This window comes from Ursus maritimus, unplaced genomic scaffold (genome assembly GCF_017311325.1).
Source record: "Ursus maritimus isolate PB19 unplaced genomic scaffold, ASM1731132v1 scaffold_17, whole genome shotgun sequence".
NCBI classification, from domain to species: Eukaryota; Metazoa; Chordata; class Mammalia; order Carnivora; family Ursidae; genus Ursus; species Ursus maritimus.
Genome location: NW_024424119.1, coordinates 9015138 through 9035000, shown reverse-complemented (window position 1 = coordinate 9035000; position 19863 = coordinate 9015138). Strand labels below are relative to the sequence as shown.

Genomic DNA, 19863 nt, shown 5'->3' with positions numbered 1-19863 from the left:
TCCCATAACGCTGGGATCACGCCCTGAGCCAAAGGCAGACGCTTAACCACTGTGCCACCCAGGCGCCCCCAAAAGTCACATGTTTGATATTTCCTCAGCAATAAATGATCACAGAGTTATGTTTTTCTGTTATTTTTTAATATTTTCAATGCACTCTTTTAAAAAAAGATTTTTGTTTATTTATTTGAGAGACAGAGAGAGAAAGAGCATGAGTGGGGAGGAGAGGGAGAAGCAGGCTCTCCGCTTAGCAGGGAGCCCGATGTGGGGCTCGATCCCAGGGCCCTGGGATCATGAACTGAGGTGAAGGCAGACACAACCTACTGAGCCACCCAGGCGCCCCTCAGTGTACTTTTTATTTTAAGATTATTTATTTGAGAGAGCACAAGTGGGAGGGGCAGAAGGAGAGAGGCTCTCCTCGCTCAGTGTGGAGCCCAACGCTGGGCTCAATCCCACACCCTGAGATCACGACCTGAGCAGAAACCAAGATTCAGATCCTCAACCAACTGCGCCATCCAGGTGCCCCTCAGTGCACTTTTATAAAAATTCTCCCTTCAAACTTTCCATAATTCTTAGGCTGACTTTGAGCATCTATTCTTACTCAAGCAATCCTGCCCCCGAGTACCAGAGTCGTCACACACCTGATCTGAACCATCAGGTTTCTTAACTTCCAGCCTACCAGACTTTCCAGACGGGTGTCTCTTGATCTTCACTGCGTAACAGAATCACAGAAACACCAAAGACCAAGTTTCACCTCAGAGCCATTACATGAGAATCTCTCAGGATGTGGCCCAGGCACTAACGTTTTCCCAAGAAGCACTGCTGACTTGCTCTTCACAGTATCCTGACAATCAGACCCCTGGGGGAGGGTCAGAAGACCTGTGTTCTTTTTCCTAATCTGTAGACACATACTCCTCAGACCTCGGGCTCCTCACCTCTATCTCTGCCACGCTGACAGGACCGTGAAACTCCAAAGCAGTTCACGAGCTGTGAAAGACATCTAAGTGTCAGGTATTAAAAAAATCTTACTCTAAAATAACTGGATTTATCGCCTCCCTCGAGGCTTCTATTTTTCCTTCTTCATTCCCTCATTTACAGCTTATCTGGCAAGGGCATCAGACACCCTTATGAGACCGGCTGTGCTCTTCTCCCTGGCCGTCACTCTGCTCCCTGACCCTGCTTCTTCATGTAGCGTCAGAGTCAAGCCATGACCTTCCTTCCAGGTGCTCGTAGAGACAAAAGGAGAATACGGACTAGAATGCCACACGCAGCTGCTGTTAACACAAACACTGCCACTGCCTCTCCTTCGGGACACTCAGAGAGGTAAGCTAGGGTCTAAAATAAAGGTTCTGCAAGAATACTGCCTTATTTTGGAAATGAAAACAAAAGTTTCATTTTTTTTTCATTACAAAATGGTTCTACAGAATTCGAGGTGATTTAGGCAACTTAATGCTTTTGGTTGGCATAATTATTATTTAGAAGGGGAACTGTGTTCCATCTAAATCTGAAGTCATCCACTAATAACTTTTCCTTGTCTCAGTACACAAACAGAACAGAAGATGTGAGCAATCTAAACACCAGGTAATTTTGATTTTCAGTGGCAACCAGAGAGCCTCACTAATAGAGTTTCCCTATTTTGTCGTAGCTGACCAGCTTTGGGGAGGAGAAGATTGCCAACCAATATGGAAAACCTAGTGTAAGAAGTTACTTCAGTTATGTACCTAATGAAGCCCAAGTCTACTGTTACTATTTCCACTTTATAAACAAAATAACTATCGAGAACTAAGACGATCATCCGAACCAAGTCATTTATATATAATTTTAGGCATCAGTAGTTTGTTCTCTTGCTAACATTCAAATCAGCTATATTAGAATTTCAGAAGTATTGGCTCCTGGGTGGCTCAGTCGGTGGGGCATCTGCCTTCGGCTCAGGTTATGATCCTGGAGTCCCAGGATCAGGCCCCACCGTCGGGCTCTCTGCTTAGTCGGGAGTTGGCTTCTCCCTCTCCCTCTGCCCCTCCCCACAGCTTCTGCTCTCTCTCTCTCTCAAATAAATAAATAAAATCTTCAAAAAATTTTTTCAGATGTATTCCTAGGATCTGCTGTGAGAAAATGGTAATGGGAGAGATGCTGAAGAAGCTCTCTGTCTTACACCAGGGCTTTACTTATAATAAGGAACAGCAATATGTGCCAAGTATTTCCTTAAAGTTCCTCTAAGCAAGGCCCTTGAGAGATTATTGACCCCCCCCAAAAAAGATGAACTAATCTGAGCAATGTTAAAAACAGACCAGATAATAAATTGTGAGGGAACCATTTAAAATTAAATAAATAAATAAATAAATAAATAAATAAAACTTGAGTAGAAAATGCTGGCACTGATCTTACACATATATTTTTAAAAAGGCACTCATTCTTTAACTTTATATACCATAGTCCATATTAACTTTAATACCATAGTCCGAAAAAAAAAATGTTAGCAAAATATATTACATGTTAGAAATAAGCCTTTAAAAGAGATTGAAATATACTGGCCCAGTGCTCCCAGTCTTTTCACATACTAAAGCCATCTAAGTTAATGTTCAAAATTCTTGCTTATCGGTTGAAATAAAGATTCTCCTTTCCTCAGCTACAAGAACGGCAACTCACTGATTTTTTTTGCCCATGATTACCAATGGAACACATGCCAAATATCTGTCCAAAAAAGCATTATAACTTATGGTCCAATTCTCAGTTTTGTTAGGTCTGACAATGGCATGAGGTGAACAGATAAAATAATTTGGCAAAACGCTGAGAACTGGTGAAGGTGGGTAATGGGTACATAAGGACTCCTACTATTTCTTTTGTGTATGGTCAGAATTTTCCAAGGGACCACGTTCATCAAGAAAGATGAGGACTCAGATACACAGGAAAAAAAATTCCAAAGCAAAAATTAAGAAGAAAACCAAACCATAAAATACAAATGCCAATCGGTGAAATAAAAATCTTTCTATAGGTCAGACAATGTTAGTATCTGCAAAATGTCACCGTTCTGGAGTTCACTTTCCCAAACCATAGCTGCAGAACAAGCATAAAACAGCTCTCTGAACAGGCAGAGATTCCAGAGTCCATGTGTTAGAAGCACAGCACAGCTTGAGTGTTCACTCGCTGCCTAGTCAGCAAGTAAACAAAAGGGCAGGGAAAGACCCTCACGCCTGGCGTCATGCCAACACGGCAAAGAACGTGGGGCTCGGAAGGCAAGTTGACAGGGTCTGAATCCAGCTTCCACCCTGCTTACCGAACATGGGAAACGCGTGACGGCACGCTGACCCAACGTTTTCTTACCTTTCAAATGGTGATAGTTAATTCTGTCCAAAGTGTACTGTCTGTCTAGCACATTGTAAGTGCTCCATAATCAGAGGATATTATTATATTTTAAAATTTTTAAAAAGATTTTGTCAGAGAGAGAGGGCACAAGCAGGGGGAGTGGCAGGGAGAGGAAGAAGCAGGCTCCCTGCTCACCGGGGACGTGAGCTGAGCTGAAGGCAAATGCTTAACTGACTGAGCCACCCAGGCGTCCCAGAGGATATTATTTTAACAAAGAGATGGAAGAGGCAGAAACAATACAACTGCATGTGTGTTAAGTATTTAAAATAGGACGATGGGTCATCCAGCCCCCTGCTTAGAAAGCACTGATGTACGAACACAAGGAACTAGACACACCCGGTTAAAAACCCTCTCCGGGGGGCTCCTGGGTGGCTCAGCCGTTAAGCGTCTGCCTTTGGCTCAAGGCGTTATCTGGGATCGAGCCCCGCATTGGGCTCCCTGCTCCGCTGGGAGCCTGCTTCTTCCTCTCCCACTCCCCCTGCTTGTGTTCCCTCTCTCGCTGGCTGTCTCTCCCTCTCTGTCAAATAAACAAACAAATAAATAAATCTTTAATAAAAAAATACAAAACAAAACAAAACCCCTCTCCAGGGTTCCTGGCACTAGGACTCATTCCCAGGTCTGACTCCAACTGCTTTGAGCAGTGATAACATGATTGCCATGAGAGTGAATTCAGATTTTGCTTATTAAAGTGAATTTAGAGACGCTTGGGTGGCTCAGTTGGTTAAGCGTCTGCCTTCAGCTTAGGTCATGATCCTGGAGTCCCCGGATCAAGTCCCAAATCCCAAATCAGGCTCCTTGCTCAGCAGGGAGTGTGATTCTCCCTCTGACCCTCCCGCCTCTCATGCTCTCTCTCTCATTCTCTCAAATAAATAACTAAAATCTTTTAATAAATAAATAAATAAAGTGAATTTCTAAAACCTTTATAATTACACTTTTTTTTCTTGGTAGAGTTGAGAAACTGCAGAACACTGCTGCTTCTCCTTTAAAAGAAAAGATAAATTTTTATTTTCTGGTCTGCACACAGCCTTGAAATTCCATTTGTTTCTCTTTAGTCTAATGTTTATTCCAAGAGCACCAAGATGCCAAACCTGAAGAAACCAATTCTCTTAAAACCATTTTTGGTACAACTGAAAAACTAAGCGAAATCTATGTGTGAGTCCTATGACGCTGGTCTCCTTGCCAATCACAAAGGGCTGGAACATAGCCAGTCTTGTGGGCCAGAGACACATATCAGATAGCACCAGCCGATTATAATGGCCAAACGAAATGGTGCCAGAGTGGCAAAGGGAGGTCAGGAAAAATTTTATGTAATAAGTTTTAAGCTGGGTTTGGAAATATGAATATGAACCAGATGGATGGAGGGAGGGAAAGGGCTTCCTACCATGTTCAGACACTCGGAGGCATGAAAATGTGCTATACTTGAGCACACAAATTCTCTGTGGCTGAAGCATAAGCTGCAGAAGTCGGGGGTGGATGGTATGGAAAGTGAACTTGGAAATCATCATTACAAAAGGCCTTAGATGTCAGCCTACAGAGATCCTCTTAGATTTTTAGATTGGAGAATGACAAGATAGATTTCTTTTCATTTTTAAAGATTTATTTTTTTATTTTTTTTAGAGAGACAGCAAGAGCGGGGCAAAGCCTAAATGTATTTTCAAAGTACAACCAAAGCTCTCGCTGATGCCTTCAATGTGGGAGGAAAAGGAGACAAGGAGGACTCCCAGATTTTTAGCCCAAGTAACCAGATGCAGAACGGTAACCAAGTAACCTATCTGCTGAGATAGGAACACTGGGGAAGGCATAGATTGAGGTGGAGAGATCTACAGTTTGCTTTTGAACAGATTAAGCTTGAGATGGCTATTAGATATCCAATAAACACCGTCAAGGATGGGGCGGCTGGCTGGCTGAGTCGGAACAGCATGTGACTCTTGCTCTTGGGGCTATAAGAGCCCCACATTGGGTTATACGTTACTTAAATAAATAAAACTTAAATTAAAAAACTGTCAAGGAGACTGTTGGATATAGAAGTCTGGAGGTCAGAGAAGATGTTGAGACTGGAGATATAATTCTGGGAGTCCCAGTACTGATAGCTATGAACCTGGGTAAGATCACCTTGGGAGGAGATACAGATGGGAAGGTCTGAGGACTGACTCCCAGGGCTTTACAACATAAGTCAGGAAAAGGAGAAGCATCCAGCAAAGGGATTAGTTAAAAGTCAGTCGACAGAAAGAAAATCAAGTGGGTGTAATGTCCTAAAAGCTAAGTAAAGAAAATGTTGCAAGGAAGAAGAAATGTTCAATGGTGTCACGTGCCAATGAGTGGTCTGAAAAGGTGAGGACTACGTCTATGGTGGCGTCAAGAAAAGTGATTTTCGAAGAGTGGAAGGAACAAAAGTGAGTGCAAGACAAGACGATGGCAGAAAAAGAGAAACAACGAATTTAAGGACTATTATTAACTCATTATTGATACTACGTGCTGTTATTCACTCTAACTGGTTTGCTGAGGAGGAAACAGAAAAGATGAGTGGTGGCCAGAGGAAGAGGCATGGTCAAGACAAGGTTTTAGGAAGGGAGCTAGCACAGCGAATCTATAACAAAGTGAGAGCTGCCAGCTCACCAACCATGACGCGAGGCCAAGCACGGTGAGGACATGGGATCCCCTAGGCAGGCAGCCTGGCCTCAGGCGCCGGTAGCTTTAGCCCAGCCACTGTCCCGGGTGGGAAGGCAGGGTACATGGGCAGATGGCTAAATGGAGGTGAGAGGTGAGAGGTGATGGAAAGTTCTTTTCTGGTAACTTTATTATCTCCATGAAACAAACAGCCAGGGTTTTCCTGAGGGTAAGTCATGAGGATATGTAGGCAGTTTCAGAATGAATCACACAGTTTCCCTGAAAAGAGAGTGAATCGAATATAGAAATGCAATAAAAATGCGAGGCAGCACTGAGGCTAAGTGGAAATGGTCAGGAGGCACTCAAAATAATGGTCTGGAAGGGCGCCTGGGTGGCTCAGTCATTAAGTGCCTGCCTTTGGCTCAGGTCATGATCCCAGGGTCCTGGGATCAAGCCCCGCACTGGGCTCCCTGCTCTGCGGGGAGCGTGCTTCTCCCTCTCCCACTCCCCCTGCTTGTGTTCCCTCTCACTGTCTCTCTCCTGTCAAATAAATAATAAATAAAAATCTTTAAAAAAATACCTTTCTATATATATATATAATGATAATGGTTTGGAAATCAGGAGAGAATGCAGTGACAGAGAGACACTAACAGATTAGAGTACACTTAAAACCATGAAAACCGGGGAAAGACCAGGAGAATTTATAAGAACCTAGGTTCTGGGAGGAGCAGAAGCAGACTCCGCAGGGCTTGATCCCAGTACCCCGGGATCATGACCTGAGCCGAAGGCAGACGCTTAATCTACTGAGCCACCCAGGTGCCCTGAAGCCTACATTCTAACGACAGTTATGTAGCTGGCGGCACAGGAACCAGCAAAAAGAGTGACTGCGGTGGTTCCATTCAAACTCTCTCTCTGTTCTACTTGACCCGAATATCCTTTTCTGATCTACAGGAGAGGCTGCCCCTTTTAAGTGAGCCAGTAAATCTGAGGTCTCTACCAGAGTTGTACCAAGTAACAGAATTAGCTGGAATTTGCCCTACCATGAAATACAGAGGGATCAAGGCCCTACTACTTTACTGGGCCAGCAATCCCTTCGGAAAACTCTGTGGGTGGCCAGCCTACCACTTTGCTCCTTTCTATCTTTAACCAATGGGCATGTAAATTTCTCTGTCCTTTTGAGAGCACCTCCGTGGGAAACAGCAACAGGGACCAATATCAGATGCTACCTGTGTCCCTGCTTGGTATTGTGCCTTGGACTGACAGTACCTTCTGTGGATTATGAGGCCCTCAGGTGGACACCCAGCCTTTGCTGGGGGCTGTCAGGACAGACGGAAACTCACAGTTTGAAAGAAAGAGTGAAGAGCAAATTCAAATGCTAGCGAGGTCAAGTTGTATGAACACGGAGACGAGGTTAGACAATTAGGTGGTAACTAGGACCTTAAAAGGAAGAGTGTACACAACAGAATGGCTGAGAACGGAAGAGGAGATAAAAATCAAAACTGAGCACAGCCTCATCTTTGAAAACGTCTTGATGATAAAAAGAAGGGAAGAGATAAGCTTGATGGAATGGCACAGAAGAAGAAAGGATTTACTAGAACGTTTAGGAGTCTGCTAGAGTAATCACTACTTACTTAGCTTTTATTATGATTATCATTACTATTATTATTTCTTCTTGTTTTATGAGGGTTAAGGAAAAAACAGCACCTTACTTTGCTTATGTGCTCAGGAGCTTGATCAGGAGTGTTGCTGAATTCTCCACCAATCTGGAGGTCACTGACACAGCAAATTGAATCCCTCAGCTCCGTGAGCTTCTGACTGCCCAATACCAGCATCGTCTGGTATGGCTTGTGTTCTTTGTGCTAAAAGTCAAATGGTAAATAAGTAAGTGCCCAGTTAGAGACGAAGCAATTAAACTGTAAATCCTGTCCTGACCAGATCCAAATGAAGTTCCTGGTTTTCTTAATTTAGAAATTAAGATCCCCATAACTTAGCGTTCTGAGTTTTCTTAGATTCTGTATTTGTGGATTTGGAATCCATTAGTTACAGGCCCAAATTAATGGCCAAAATTGTTTACATCTCCCCTGTGATCCAGAGCCCGGGCTCTGAAGCCACATCCTTGTTCTCACTCTCACACACCAAGCCAGTATTTCCCCTGTCCTCAATCAATGTAAGGTCAGGTAGCGGACAACTAGGGACAGTCCCTACACCCCCGAGCCTGCTGGAATTATTCCAACTAGCCAAGCCTGAGCCGTTCGCCCTGCCCTGCCCATGGAAACCTCAATAAAGGCTGTGGCCTATGGCTTCTCCTCACTCCTGCCTCCCGACTGTCACTGGTGCTTCCCCTGTGGCCCTGCAGCTGTGGCAGAGTCGCTCCTCTCAGGAAACGTAAGTAATAAACATCTCTCAATGGCACTGGCCTCTAGAATGGTCACTCAGCCACCTCCATAAGTTAGGGTCCCACAGGCACTACTGAGACACTTGGTGCTATGGTCTGAATGGTTGTGTCCACCCCAAATTCAGACATTGGAATCCTAATGCTCAAGTGATAGTGTTAGGAGCTTGGGTCTTTGGGGGGGGCAGTGGTTAGGTCGTGAGGGTTGAGCCTCATGAACGAGATCAGTGCTCTTATAAAAGATCGCACAGAGTGCCCTAGCTCCTTCTGCCACCTGACAAGTCTGTGAGCTGGAAGAGGGCCCTCACCTGCCTGTGCTGGCCCCCTGAGCTTAGACCACCAGCACCCAGAACTGGGACAAACTCCTGGTTACAAGCCGCTCCATCAGTCATACGTTGTTGCAGCAGCCGCAACGACGAAGACACTTGGCAACAGAACCTTTTTTAGTTTAAGCTAAAGTTTATAATCAAGATGCTACTAAAAGGAATTAATTACCAAGAACCTTTGGAATATAACTTCACCTAGCAGCATTGTGTTTTATTTATTATTATTATTTTAAGTAGGCTCCACATCCAACCCAGGGCTTGAACTCACAACCCTGAGATCAAGAGTTGGCCAATCTACACTAACAGAGCCACCCAGGTGCCCCAGCAGCAGTGTGTTTTAAAATTTCCTGCAAGTTACCTCATTCACGTCAAACAATCTATACACTACTCTCATGTTATAGACCTAGGGTTCAGTTTTATTGGTTTGGTTTGACTGGTAATTTCAGATCTTAATCAAACAAGGTAATTAGTACTAACAATGTCCCAGATGCTTCATTACTGACTATTCACAAATGCAATTCATGTATAGTAATATTTCAATTAAACCTTATCAAAGTTTGTGACATCTATATGGGGAATCAGGAATACACACACTCAGGGCTAGGACAGAATTCTTTTTATGAGCGACCTCTAAGAAATTTCTGAATATTCCTGTTCACTTTCTGCATTTTCATCAAAGAAGAGCTGTCTTTAGTTAGACAACTTCCCAAGTATTCTGAATTGGTGAACAAAGGTTACCCTACTCCTTTACCAGTCACCTATTCTGTAAAAAAACAAAAAACAACAAAACTAAGAAAACAAACCCAAGAATTCATACAATTAGAATCATTGTGGATTTACATATACTTTCAGGTGCTTCCAGTGCAACAATTAGGAATAATGCATTCTAATATTATAACCTACATAAAACAGCATGTTTGCATTTATTTTGAACCCTAAGAACTGCAACTCTTCAAATAATTAAACCCTTTGACAAAAGTCACCCATATTATCCATGAAATTCAAAAGGTTTTACTACTGACCTTATGAAATATAACAGGGTATAAAATATTCACAGATAGGATAAGCTCCCCTTCTTCAATCATGTCTGCTGGATTTTCAGGCTTTTTTCCTATGGCATGTGACTCCTGAAGGAGAAAAACAAGTAAGAGACCTTAAAATCACAGTGTGACTCAGCTACGAGGCAGTGTGGGCAACAGCTGTAAGCAAGGGCTAGCGTCAGACAGCCCTTGCTTTGACTCCTAATTTTAGTTCAAAAAAATTATTAAAACCTCTCTAAGCTTTAGTTTCATCTTTTGTTAAAAAAAAAACAAAAAAAAAACAAAAACAGAAAACACTCATTTTATAGAACTATTGCTGGGAATGTGTACATAAAGCATCTAATAATGGTTGGTACTAAATGCTTAGCAACTGATGATAAAACAGGAATATCCCCTAATGTTGGTATAACATTGGCATTTACAGTTGCTAGTAACACTTTCACATACCTCCTCTCGTGTTATTACGAAAGCTATCTGACAGAGGCACAGAGGTTCAGACAGCAAGGTAAATCAGCAAGTTTGCACGCAAATGCAGATCAGTTTGGCTCTAAAACCAACATTGTCTTGCTTTTTACATTATCACGTCTGTAATACCTCACGCTTCTATTATGTGTGCACAATAACTATAACATAGAGACCCCCAGAGTAGACTAGTTAAGAAGTACAGGTGCAAAAATAAGAGGGAGTGACAATATACAAAACGGCATAGCAGACAGCTCTAGAGATCAGTCCCTCCACCAAAGCAACCAGTAAGATGGAAAGAGAGATTGGAATCAATTATTTTGGAATTCTGGAACCTGATCAGTCAGTTACATCAACCATGAAAGTGCTTGATGAAAGGACAAGCTGCTGATCTTTCATTATTAAGCACAGAGTGCAAACCAACTACCATCTCCCGTTCCCCAGCCCCACTGCAGATGTGGAAATAAGGGCCCGTGTTCCTGAACAGATGGCTGATGCCATGACAAGCAATGAAGACCTTGTTCTCCCAAAACTGGGAGTTATTTTGGCTGCTCTGGTAAATGCCCTGATGGCCTGGTGTAGACACTTGCCAGGGTACTGGGCCTCCTGCCACCACTGTGGCCTCCCACAGCAGCAGCTACCAGGAAATTTAGAAACAGGGCCTTTTTCCTTTCTTTCTTTTTTTTTTAATTTGTGGAGGCAGACATTTAAGGAAATCTTGAACAGGCCACTGGCTGCCCACAGAGATAAATGAAACAGAAATATCCATAACCATATACAACAAGGAGTACACCCAGCTCCAACAATCAACAAGTAAAAAAAATATATTCAGAACGTCCAGTATAGATTTGTTGCTCTCAACAAAAACATAAAGTACACAAAGAAACAAGAAAATATGTCACATTCACAAGAAAAAAAATTTGACAAAAACCACCCTTGAGGAAGCCCAGATAACTTGAGGACGTTACCAAAGATGCTAAATCAACTGTTTTAAATGCACCCAGTGAGCTGGAGTAGGACAACATATTTGAAGTCATAAAAGATAGAAAAAAACCATTAACCAAGAATTCTATACCTGGCAAAACTATCCTTCAGGAATTAAAAAGAAATTAAGGCCTTTTCAGATAAAAAAATATAAACTATGAGGGAGTTCATTACCCGTAGGCTTTGTATAAGAAATGCTAAAGAGAGTTCTTCAGGATGAAATCAGGGGACACTAGACAGTAACCTGAATCCATAAGAAGAAATAAAGAACACTGGTAACGGCAACTACATAGGCAATGTAAGCCAGAGCTAGTGTACTTTTAGTTTATAACTTTTTTCCCAAAAGCAAATGCATAAAACAATATTTATGAACTTATGTTAAAAGACACATAAAGATGTGATCTGAGACAGTAAGTAACAACATCAGGGGAGAAGGACAGAGATGTATATAAGCGGAGTATCTATCCTTCAAGGTACTACTGAAACAAAGTTGGTATTATTAAGACTAGGCTGTTATAATTTTAAGATGGTAATTGTAATCCACAAGGTAACCACTATGAAAATAAGTACACATGGGAAGTGTACTTATTAGTACACATACATATGGAAAGAAGGAATAAAAAATACACCATAAAAATTCAACTGAATACCAAAAAAAAAAAAAAAAAAAGACAATAGAGGAACCAAGGAACAAAAGATAGGTATGACATACAGATACCTAAATGGTAGAAATAAATCCTCATCAGTAATTAGTTTAAATACAGATGGGCTAAACTTTCCCATTAAAAAGGGAAAGATTGGCAGAATGGATTAAAAATATTTGATTATATACTCTCTGTAAGAGACTCACTTTAGACGTGAAGACACAAAGAGGTTGAAAGTAAAAAAATGGAAAAAGATATTCCACACAAATAGTAACCAAATGAAACCTACGTTATCGTCAGACAAAATAGACTTTAAGTCAGAAAAGGTTACAGGAGACAAAGGAGGACACTGTATATTAATAAAATATGCAATCCAAAAAGAAGACACAGTAATTATATACATATGTAGCTAACAAGAGAATGCCAAAATATATGAAGCAAAACTGACAGAATTGAAGGGAGAAATACACTGTTCTATAATAGGTGGAAACTTCAATACCCCACTTCCAATAATGAATAAAATAACCACACAGAAAATTAATAACATTACAAATCAATGAGACCTAACTGACATACAGAACACTCCATCCAGTCTTCTCAAGTGCACATGAACGATTCCGAGATAGACCACCAAGTCTTATGAATTTGAAAGTACTTAAATCATGAAAAGTATATTTTCTGATTATAACTGAATAAAACTAGAAATCATAATAGGAAAAAAACTAAAAACGTCAGTGGAAATTAAACGACACACTCTTAAACAACCAATGGGTCAAAAAAGAAATCACAAGGGAAATGAGAAAATACCTTTAGACAAATGAAAACGAAAACAGAACATAAGAAACTTACAGGATGCAGTAAAAGCAAATAAAGAGGGAAACTTACAGCTGTAAACATCTGTATTAAAAAAGAACAATCTCAAGTAAATAACCTTACTGTATATACTAAGGAACTGGAAAAAGAAGAGCAAACTAAACCAAAAACTAGCAGAAGGAAGGTAACAATCAAAACTAATCCAGGAAAAAATAGAAAATCTGAATATTAATGGTATATTGGTGTAGTGATGATATAATGGTAAGGAGACTGAATAGTAATTAAAAACCTCTTAACAAAGAAAAGCCCAGGACTAGATGGTTTCACCGGTGAACTGTACCAAAGAATTAACATCAGTCCTCCTCAACGTCTTCCAAGAAGTCTGAAGAAGAGAGAATACTTTTTTTTTTTTTTTAAACAGTAAGCTCTATGCCCAATGTGGGGCTTGAACTGATAACCCTGAGATCAAGAGTCACATGCTCTACCGACTGAACCAGCCAGAAGCCCCGAGGTAATCCTTTTTTTTTTTTTAAACAGTAAGCTCTATGCCCAATGTGGGGCTTGAACTGATAACCCTGAGATCAAGAGTCACATGCTCTACCGACTGAACCAGCCAGAAGCCCCGAGGTAATCCTTTTTTTTTTTTTAAAGATTTTATTTATTTATTTGAGAGAGAGGGAGAAGCAGACCCCCACTAAGCTGGGAGCCCGACATGGGGCTCGATCCCACGACCCTGGGATCATAACCTGGGTAGAAGGCAGAGGCCCAACAACTCAGGCGCCCCCAGAAGGGAATACTTCTTTTTTTTTTTTTTTAAGATTTTATTTATTTATTTATTTGACAGAGAGACAGCAGAAGGGAATACTTCTTAACTCATTCTATGAGATCAACATACTCTGATACCAAAGTCTAACAAAGACACCACAAGAAAACTACAGGCCAATATCCCTTATAAATGTAAATGCAAAACTCCCTAACAAAATACTAGCAAACCGGAGCGCCTGGGTGGCTCAGCTGGTTAAGCATCTGCCTTCGGCTCAGGTCATGATCTCATAGTCCTGGGATCTAGTCCCGGTACCGGCTCCCTGCTCGGTACCGGCTCCCTGCTCAGCAGAGAGCCTGCTTCTTCCTGCACCGCCCCCCCCCCGCTCTATCTTAAGTAAATAAATAATCTTTAAAACCAACATACTAGCAAACCAAAATCAGCAGCATATGAAGAGGATTATATACCACAACCAAGTGGGATTTATCCTCAGGATGCAAGAGTAGGTCAACACTTGCAAATCAATGTAATACACCACACTAACAGAAGGATGGGAAAAACCCACATCATTATTTCACTAAAATGCAGAAAAAGTATGAGGAAATCCAATCCCCTTTCACAATAAAAGCACTGAATAAACTAGGAACAGAAGGGTACGTCCTCAACATGATGAAGGACATATATGAAAAATCCACACTAAAATCATACTCAATGGTGAAAGACTGTAAGGATGTGCACTTTGCCACTTCTATTCAACACAGTACTAGAAATTCTGACTAGAACAATTAGATTAAAAAAAAGGAAGGAAGGAAGGAAGAAGAGTGAATGAGCAAACAAATTAGAAAGAGATAGTTATTTCTGTTTGCAGATGATAGGCATGATCTTCTACGCACAAAATCCTGAAGAATCCACATAAAATACCTATTAGAGCTAATAAATTTACCAAAGTTGCAGGCTACAAAATCAACACACAAAAACAGTTGTATTTCTACATACTAGCTCTGTACAACTTGAAAAGGATATTAAGAAAAAAAATTCCATTTAAAATAGCATCAAAAGGAATAAAATACTTAGGAATAAATTTAACAGAAATGAAAAGACTTGGGGTGCCTGCCTGGTTCAGTTGGTAGAGCATGCGACTCTTGATCTCAGGGTTGTGAGTTCAAGCCCCATGTTGGGTGGGTGTAGAAATTACTTTAAAAGAATAAAAAACCTTAAAAAAAAAAGGAAGAAATAAACACTTGAACACTTAAAAATTACAAAACGTTACTGAACAAGATTAATGACAACTTAAATAAATTGAAAGACACAGCCTGTTCATGGATTAGATGTTTAGATGACAATACTACCCCAATTCATATACAGAATCAATTCAATCCCTACCAAAATCTCTGTGGGGTTTCTTTTTTTTTTTTTAATCCAGAAATAAAACAACCCTCCGAGGGGCACCTGGGTGGCACAGCAGTTAAGCGTCTGCCTTCGGCTCAGGGCATGATCCTGGCGTTACGGGATCGAGCCCCACATCAGGCTCCTCTGCTGGGAGCCTGCTTCTTCCTCTCCCACTCCCCCTGCTTGTGTTCCCTCTCTCACTGGCTGTCTCTCTCTCTGTCAAATAAATAAATAAAATCTTAAAAAAAAAAAACAACCCTCCGAAAATTCCTAGGGAATTTTGAGCTACCATAAACAGCCAAACAATCCTGAAAAAGATTGAAATGGGAAGACTCACATTTCCCAATTTCAAAAATGACCACAAAGCTATAATAATCAAAACAGGATTAGAATGAGGATAAAACAGACATATAGACTAATGGAATAGAATAGAGTACTGAGAAATAAATCTTATATGGTCAACTGACTTTTAACGAAGGTGTCAAGACCATTCAATAGACCATTCTTCAACAAATGGTGCTGGGAAAACTGGATATCCACAAACAAATGAAGTTAAACCTTTTCCTTATATCATATATAAAAATTAACTCAAAATGCATCAAAGACTTGAACTAAGAGCTAAAACTATGAACTCTTGGAACAAAACACGGGGGGGAAGCTTCATTACACTGGATTTGCCAACAGTTTCTAAGTATGACATCAAAAGCACAGATACCAACAATAACAAAAAACAGATAAAGTGAACTTAATCAAGCTTTAAAACTTTTGTACATCAGAGTACACTATCAAGAGTGTGAAAAGACAACATGTAGATGGGAGAAAACATTGTAAAACCACACATATGGTAATGGTCTAGTATCCAGAATATACAAAGAACTCTTACAACTCAACAAAGAGACAAGCCAATTGAAAAACTAGTAAAGAACTAGAATAGACATTTCTCCAAAGATGATAAACAAATGGCCAAAAGGCACATGAAAAGATAGATACTCAACATCACTCAGCATCTGGGAAGTGCAAATTGAAATCATGAGATACCACTTTATGCCCACTCGGATGGCTATTCTCAAAAACCAGAAAATAACAAATGTTGAAGAGTATGTGGAGAAATCGGAGCCTTTGTGCACTGCTGGTGGGACTGTCAAACGATGCAGCTCCTAGGGAAAAGTTTGGTGCTTCCTCAAGATGTTAAACCTAGAATCACCATATGACTGAGCAATTGTACTCCCAGGTATATGCCGAAAAGAACTGAAAATGGACTCAAACAGATACCTGTATACTGGTGTTCAAAGCAGCATTATTTACAATAGCCAAAAAATGGAAAGAAGCCAAATGTCCATCAGAAGATGAACAGATAAACAATATCTGGTATATCCATACAAGGAAAAATTATTCAGTCAAAAGAAGGAATGAAGTCCTGATACATACCACACACAGATAAACCTTTAGAACATTATACCAAGTAAAATAAGCTGAACAAAAAAGGACAAATATTGCATGAACAGGCAAATTCACAGAGACAGAAAGTAGAATAAAGGTTACCAAGGGCTGAGGGAAAGGAAAATGGGGAGTTATTTACTCAGTATAGAATTTCTGTTTGAGATGAAGTAGTTCTGGAAATAGTGATGGATACACGACACAGTGAATGTACTTAATGCCACTTAAATCAAACACTTAAAAATGCTTAAAATAGTACATTTTATATTATGTAAATTTTACCACAATAAAAAACAAGTGGGAGAGAAAACAGGTGTACTATCAAGTGCCCAACACAGCATCTGACACACAGGAGGTCCTCAAGAATAGGTACCGAATGAGGGCGCCTGGGTGGCTCAGTTGGTTAGGCGACTGCCTTCGGCTCAGGTCATGATCCTGGAGTTCCAGGTTTGAGTCTTGCATCAGGTTCCCTGCTCAGCAGGGAATCTGCTTCTCCCTCTGACCCTTCCCCCCCTCATGCTCTCTCTCTCTCTCAAATAAATAAATAAAATCTTAAAAAAAAAAAAAAGAATAGGTACTGAATGAACACATCATGTCTAACACTTAATTCCTCATTATTTATCATCTTAAATTTTTCTGAGGGTTTACATAAGAGATGGTACATTAAGAATGTGGTTAAACCAAAATCAGAAGCAGAACAAAAGTACCAGCAATTGGGGGATGAAAAGGCATGAATTTAGCCTAATATAGAGAACAAAACCAAACTAAAAGCAGAAATAAAAGGGCGCCTGGGTGGCTCAGTTAAGTGTCTGCCTCCAGCTCAGGTCATGATCCCAGAGTCCTGGGATCAAGCCCCGCATCAGGTTCCCTGCTCAGCAGGGAGCCTGCTTTTCCCTGTCTTGCTCCCCCTGCTTGTGTTCTCTCACTCTCTCTCTGCTAAATAAATAAAATCTAAATAAATAAAATCTAAATAAATTGAATGAATGAATGAATGAATGCAAGAATAAAAGTGTCAAATGTGCCATCACTTGAATTCTGTGGGTCTTTTTCTCCTACCAGTTCCCAGTCCCAATGAGGTTTCTCTAAGTTTATTTTCAACTAAGCATATCCAATATAAAGACACCTTACAGTCATCACTAACACCCAATGACAGAGTGTTCACTGTTTCATGGGGAAAAAAAAAAAAGAAAGATGAGACTCTTACCATCTCATAAGCAAATGTTTCTTGTCTGCAAACCCGATCTATTGTTATGGTTTCTTCCCGCTGTTCCATAAGCCTTTTTCTAACCCTATTAGAGGAATAAGAAAAATCAAACTTCAATACTTTTAATGGGTCTCTCAAGGGATCTTTAATACTTAACTTTTATTTGAATTAAATTTCTTTTTTGAGAGAGGGAGAGAGACAGTGGCAGGGGCAAAGGGAGAGGAAGAGAGAATCCCAAGCAGGCTCCAGGCCCAGTGATCTCACAAGTCTGAGATCATGACCTGAGCCGACATCAAGTCAGACACTTAACTGACTGAGCCACCCAGGCGCCCCATGAATGAATTCTGAACTAATTTTAGACTTAGAGCTAAAAGACGCTGTAAAAATAGTACAGGCTGAGTCTGCTTCTCTCCCTCTCTCCCTGCTCTCCCTCTCTAAAATAAATAAATCAATCTTAAAAAAATAAAAGAACTGCCAGCATAATAATTTTTAGGATTTCTATCCAAGAAGAGAGGACATCTTTCAATATTTTCAAGTCTTTTTCCAAGTCTTCCCAGAGTGTTTTAAAAATTTTCCTTACCAAGGCTGTTACATATTTATTGTTGAATTTATTCTTAAGTATTTAATCTTCTTTTTGACTATTATAAATGGGACTTTTCTTCACCAATATGTCCTCTAATTGTTTAGTCTGTATATATGAAGGCTATTTTTTTTTAATATATATCAATTCTGTATCCTGCTCTTACACTAAATTCTGGTTTTTCCTGTTTGTTTTAGCATTGATTTCTTTGGAATTTTTCAGGCATACTATCATATCACTGACAGAGCTAGTTTTTCTTCTTTATCGACTCTTATCTCCCTAATATTTCAAATTTTTTCTTTATTATAGTATATGTTATGGTTAACTGTCATCAGAGATTATGACTACTGAAAGCTCAAATTTTAGCATTTTTTACCAATAAAGTGCTTACTTGAAGTATATCCTTTCCAGACATTAAACCACTGCACACTTTAGTATAAACATAACTTATAGGATGCCTGGTGGCTCAGTCGGTTAAGCTTCTGCCTTTGGCTCAGGTCATGATCCCAGGGTCCTGAAATTGAGTTCCACGCTGGGCTCCCTGCTCAGTGGGGACTCTGCTTCTCCCTTTCCCTCTGCTACTCTCCACTGCTTGTGTTCTCTCTCTCTCTCTCAAATAAATAAATAAAATCTTTAAAAAAAAAAAAACTTTTATCGGCACTGAGAAACCAAAAAATTCATCTGACTCGCTTCATTGCTGTATTTGCTTTATTGCAGTGGTCTGGAACTGCCCTACAAGATCCCCAAGGTATGCCTGTATTTAATGAGTTTTAAAATTTCCAAGTAGAATGGTGTGATTTAAAAAAAAAAAAAAGGGCACCTGGGTGGCTCAGTCTTTAAGCGTCTGCCTTCAGCTCAGGTCATGATCCCAGGATCCTGGGACGGAACCCCACAGAGCCCCACATCGGGCTCTCTGCTCAGCAGGGAGCCTGCTTCTCCCTCTCCAGCCCCACCCCCCCGCCCGTGCTTGTGTTCCCTTTCTAGTGGAGCCTGATGTCACAACCCTGAGATCACGACCTGAACAGAAACCAAGAGTCGTACACCCACAGAGGGGAGGGGGGTGGGGGAATGGGATAGACCGGTGATGGGTAGTAAGGAGGGCACGTATTGCATGGTGTACTGGGTGTTATACGCAACTAATGAATCATCGAACTTTACATCGGAAACCGGGGATGTACTGTACGGTGACTAACATAATATAATAAAAAATCATTAAAAAAAAAAAAAAGAGTCGTACACCCAACTGACCAAGCCACCAAGGTACCCCTAGAATGGCCTGATTCTTGTTTTTTTAGTAAACTCTAGTTTTATTATGTTGTGATCAGAGTGTTATAATATTTTCTACTTTATGGATGTTAATAATGTTTTGTGGCCTAATATACAATCAACTTTTGTGGGTGTGCCATGTATCAGCTCATAAATTTTAAGTATATAGATCTCCATAAGACACAACCTATTGATCACATTGTTTAGAACTTTCATTTCTTATTTTTTTACCATTTGTCATTAAAGTGTCCTACTGTGAGTTGCATCTCCTGTAGTTTTGTTTTATAAAGTTAATCACTACATTATTTGGTGTGTGTATACATACATATATATGTGAATATGTGAATATATGTGTGTGATGTGTGTGTGTATTCCAAAGGAGTCTATCTTAATTGGGGTTTATGGTTTTAGCATTAAAATGTGACCTTTGGGGGCACCTGGGTGGCTCAGTGGGTTAAGCGTCTGACTCTTGGTTTCAGCTCAGGTCACGATCTCAGGGTCCTGGGGTCGAGTCCTACATTGGGCTCCCTGCTCAGTGGGGAGTCTGCTTCTTCCTCTCCCTCTGCCCTGCTCCCCTGCTTGTGCTCTCTTGCTGT

The 19863-nt window shown here is 40.6% G+C and overlaps 1 protein-coding gene across 2 annotated transcripts in view; it reads right to left on the bottom strand.

Moving 5' to 3' along the window:
• Positions 1 to 19863, bottom strand: part of SNAPC3 (small nuclear RNA activating complex polypeptide 3) — a 36236-nt gene that overhangs the window by 6485 nt on the left and 9888 nt on the right. For both annotated transcript variants that reach the window (XM_008689830.2, XM_008689831.2), the window contains exons 3-5: positions 17422 to 17506; positions 9708 to 9812; positions 7677 to 7826 (exon numbers count right to left, since the gene is read on the bottom strand). In XM_008689830.2, the coding sequence (XP_008688052.2) occupies positions 7677 to 7826; positions 9708 to 9812; positions 17422 to 17506 (340 nt within the window). The remainder of the gene's footprint in view (positions 1 to 7676; positions 7827 to 9707; positions 9813 to 17421; positions 17507 to 19863) is intronic.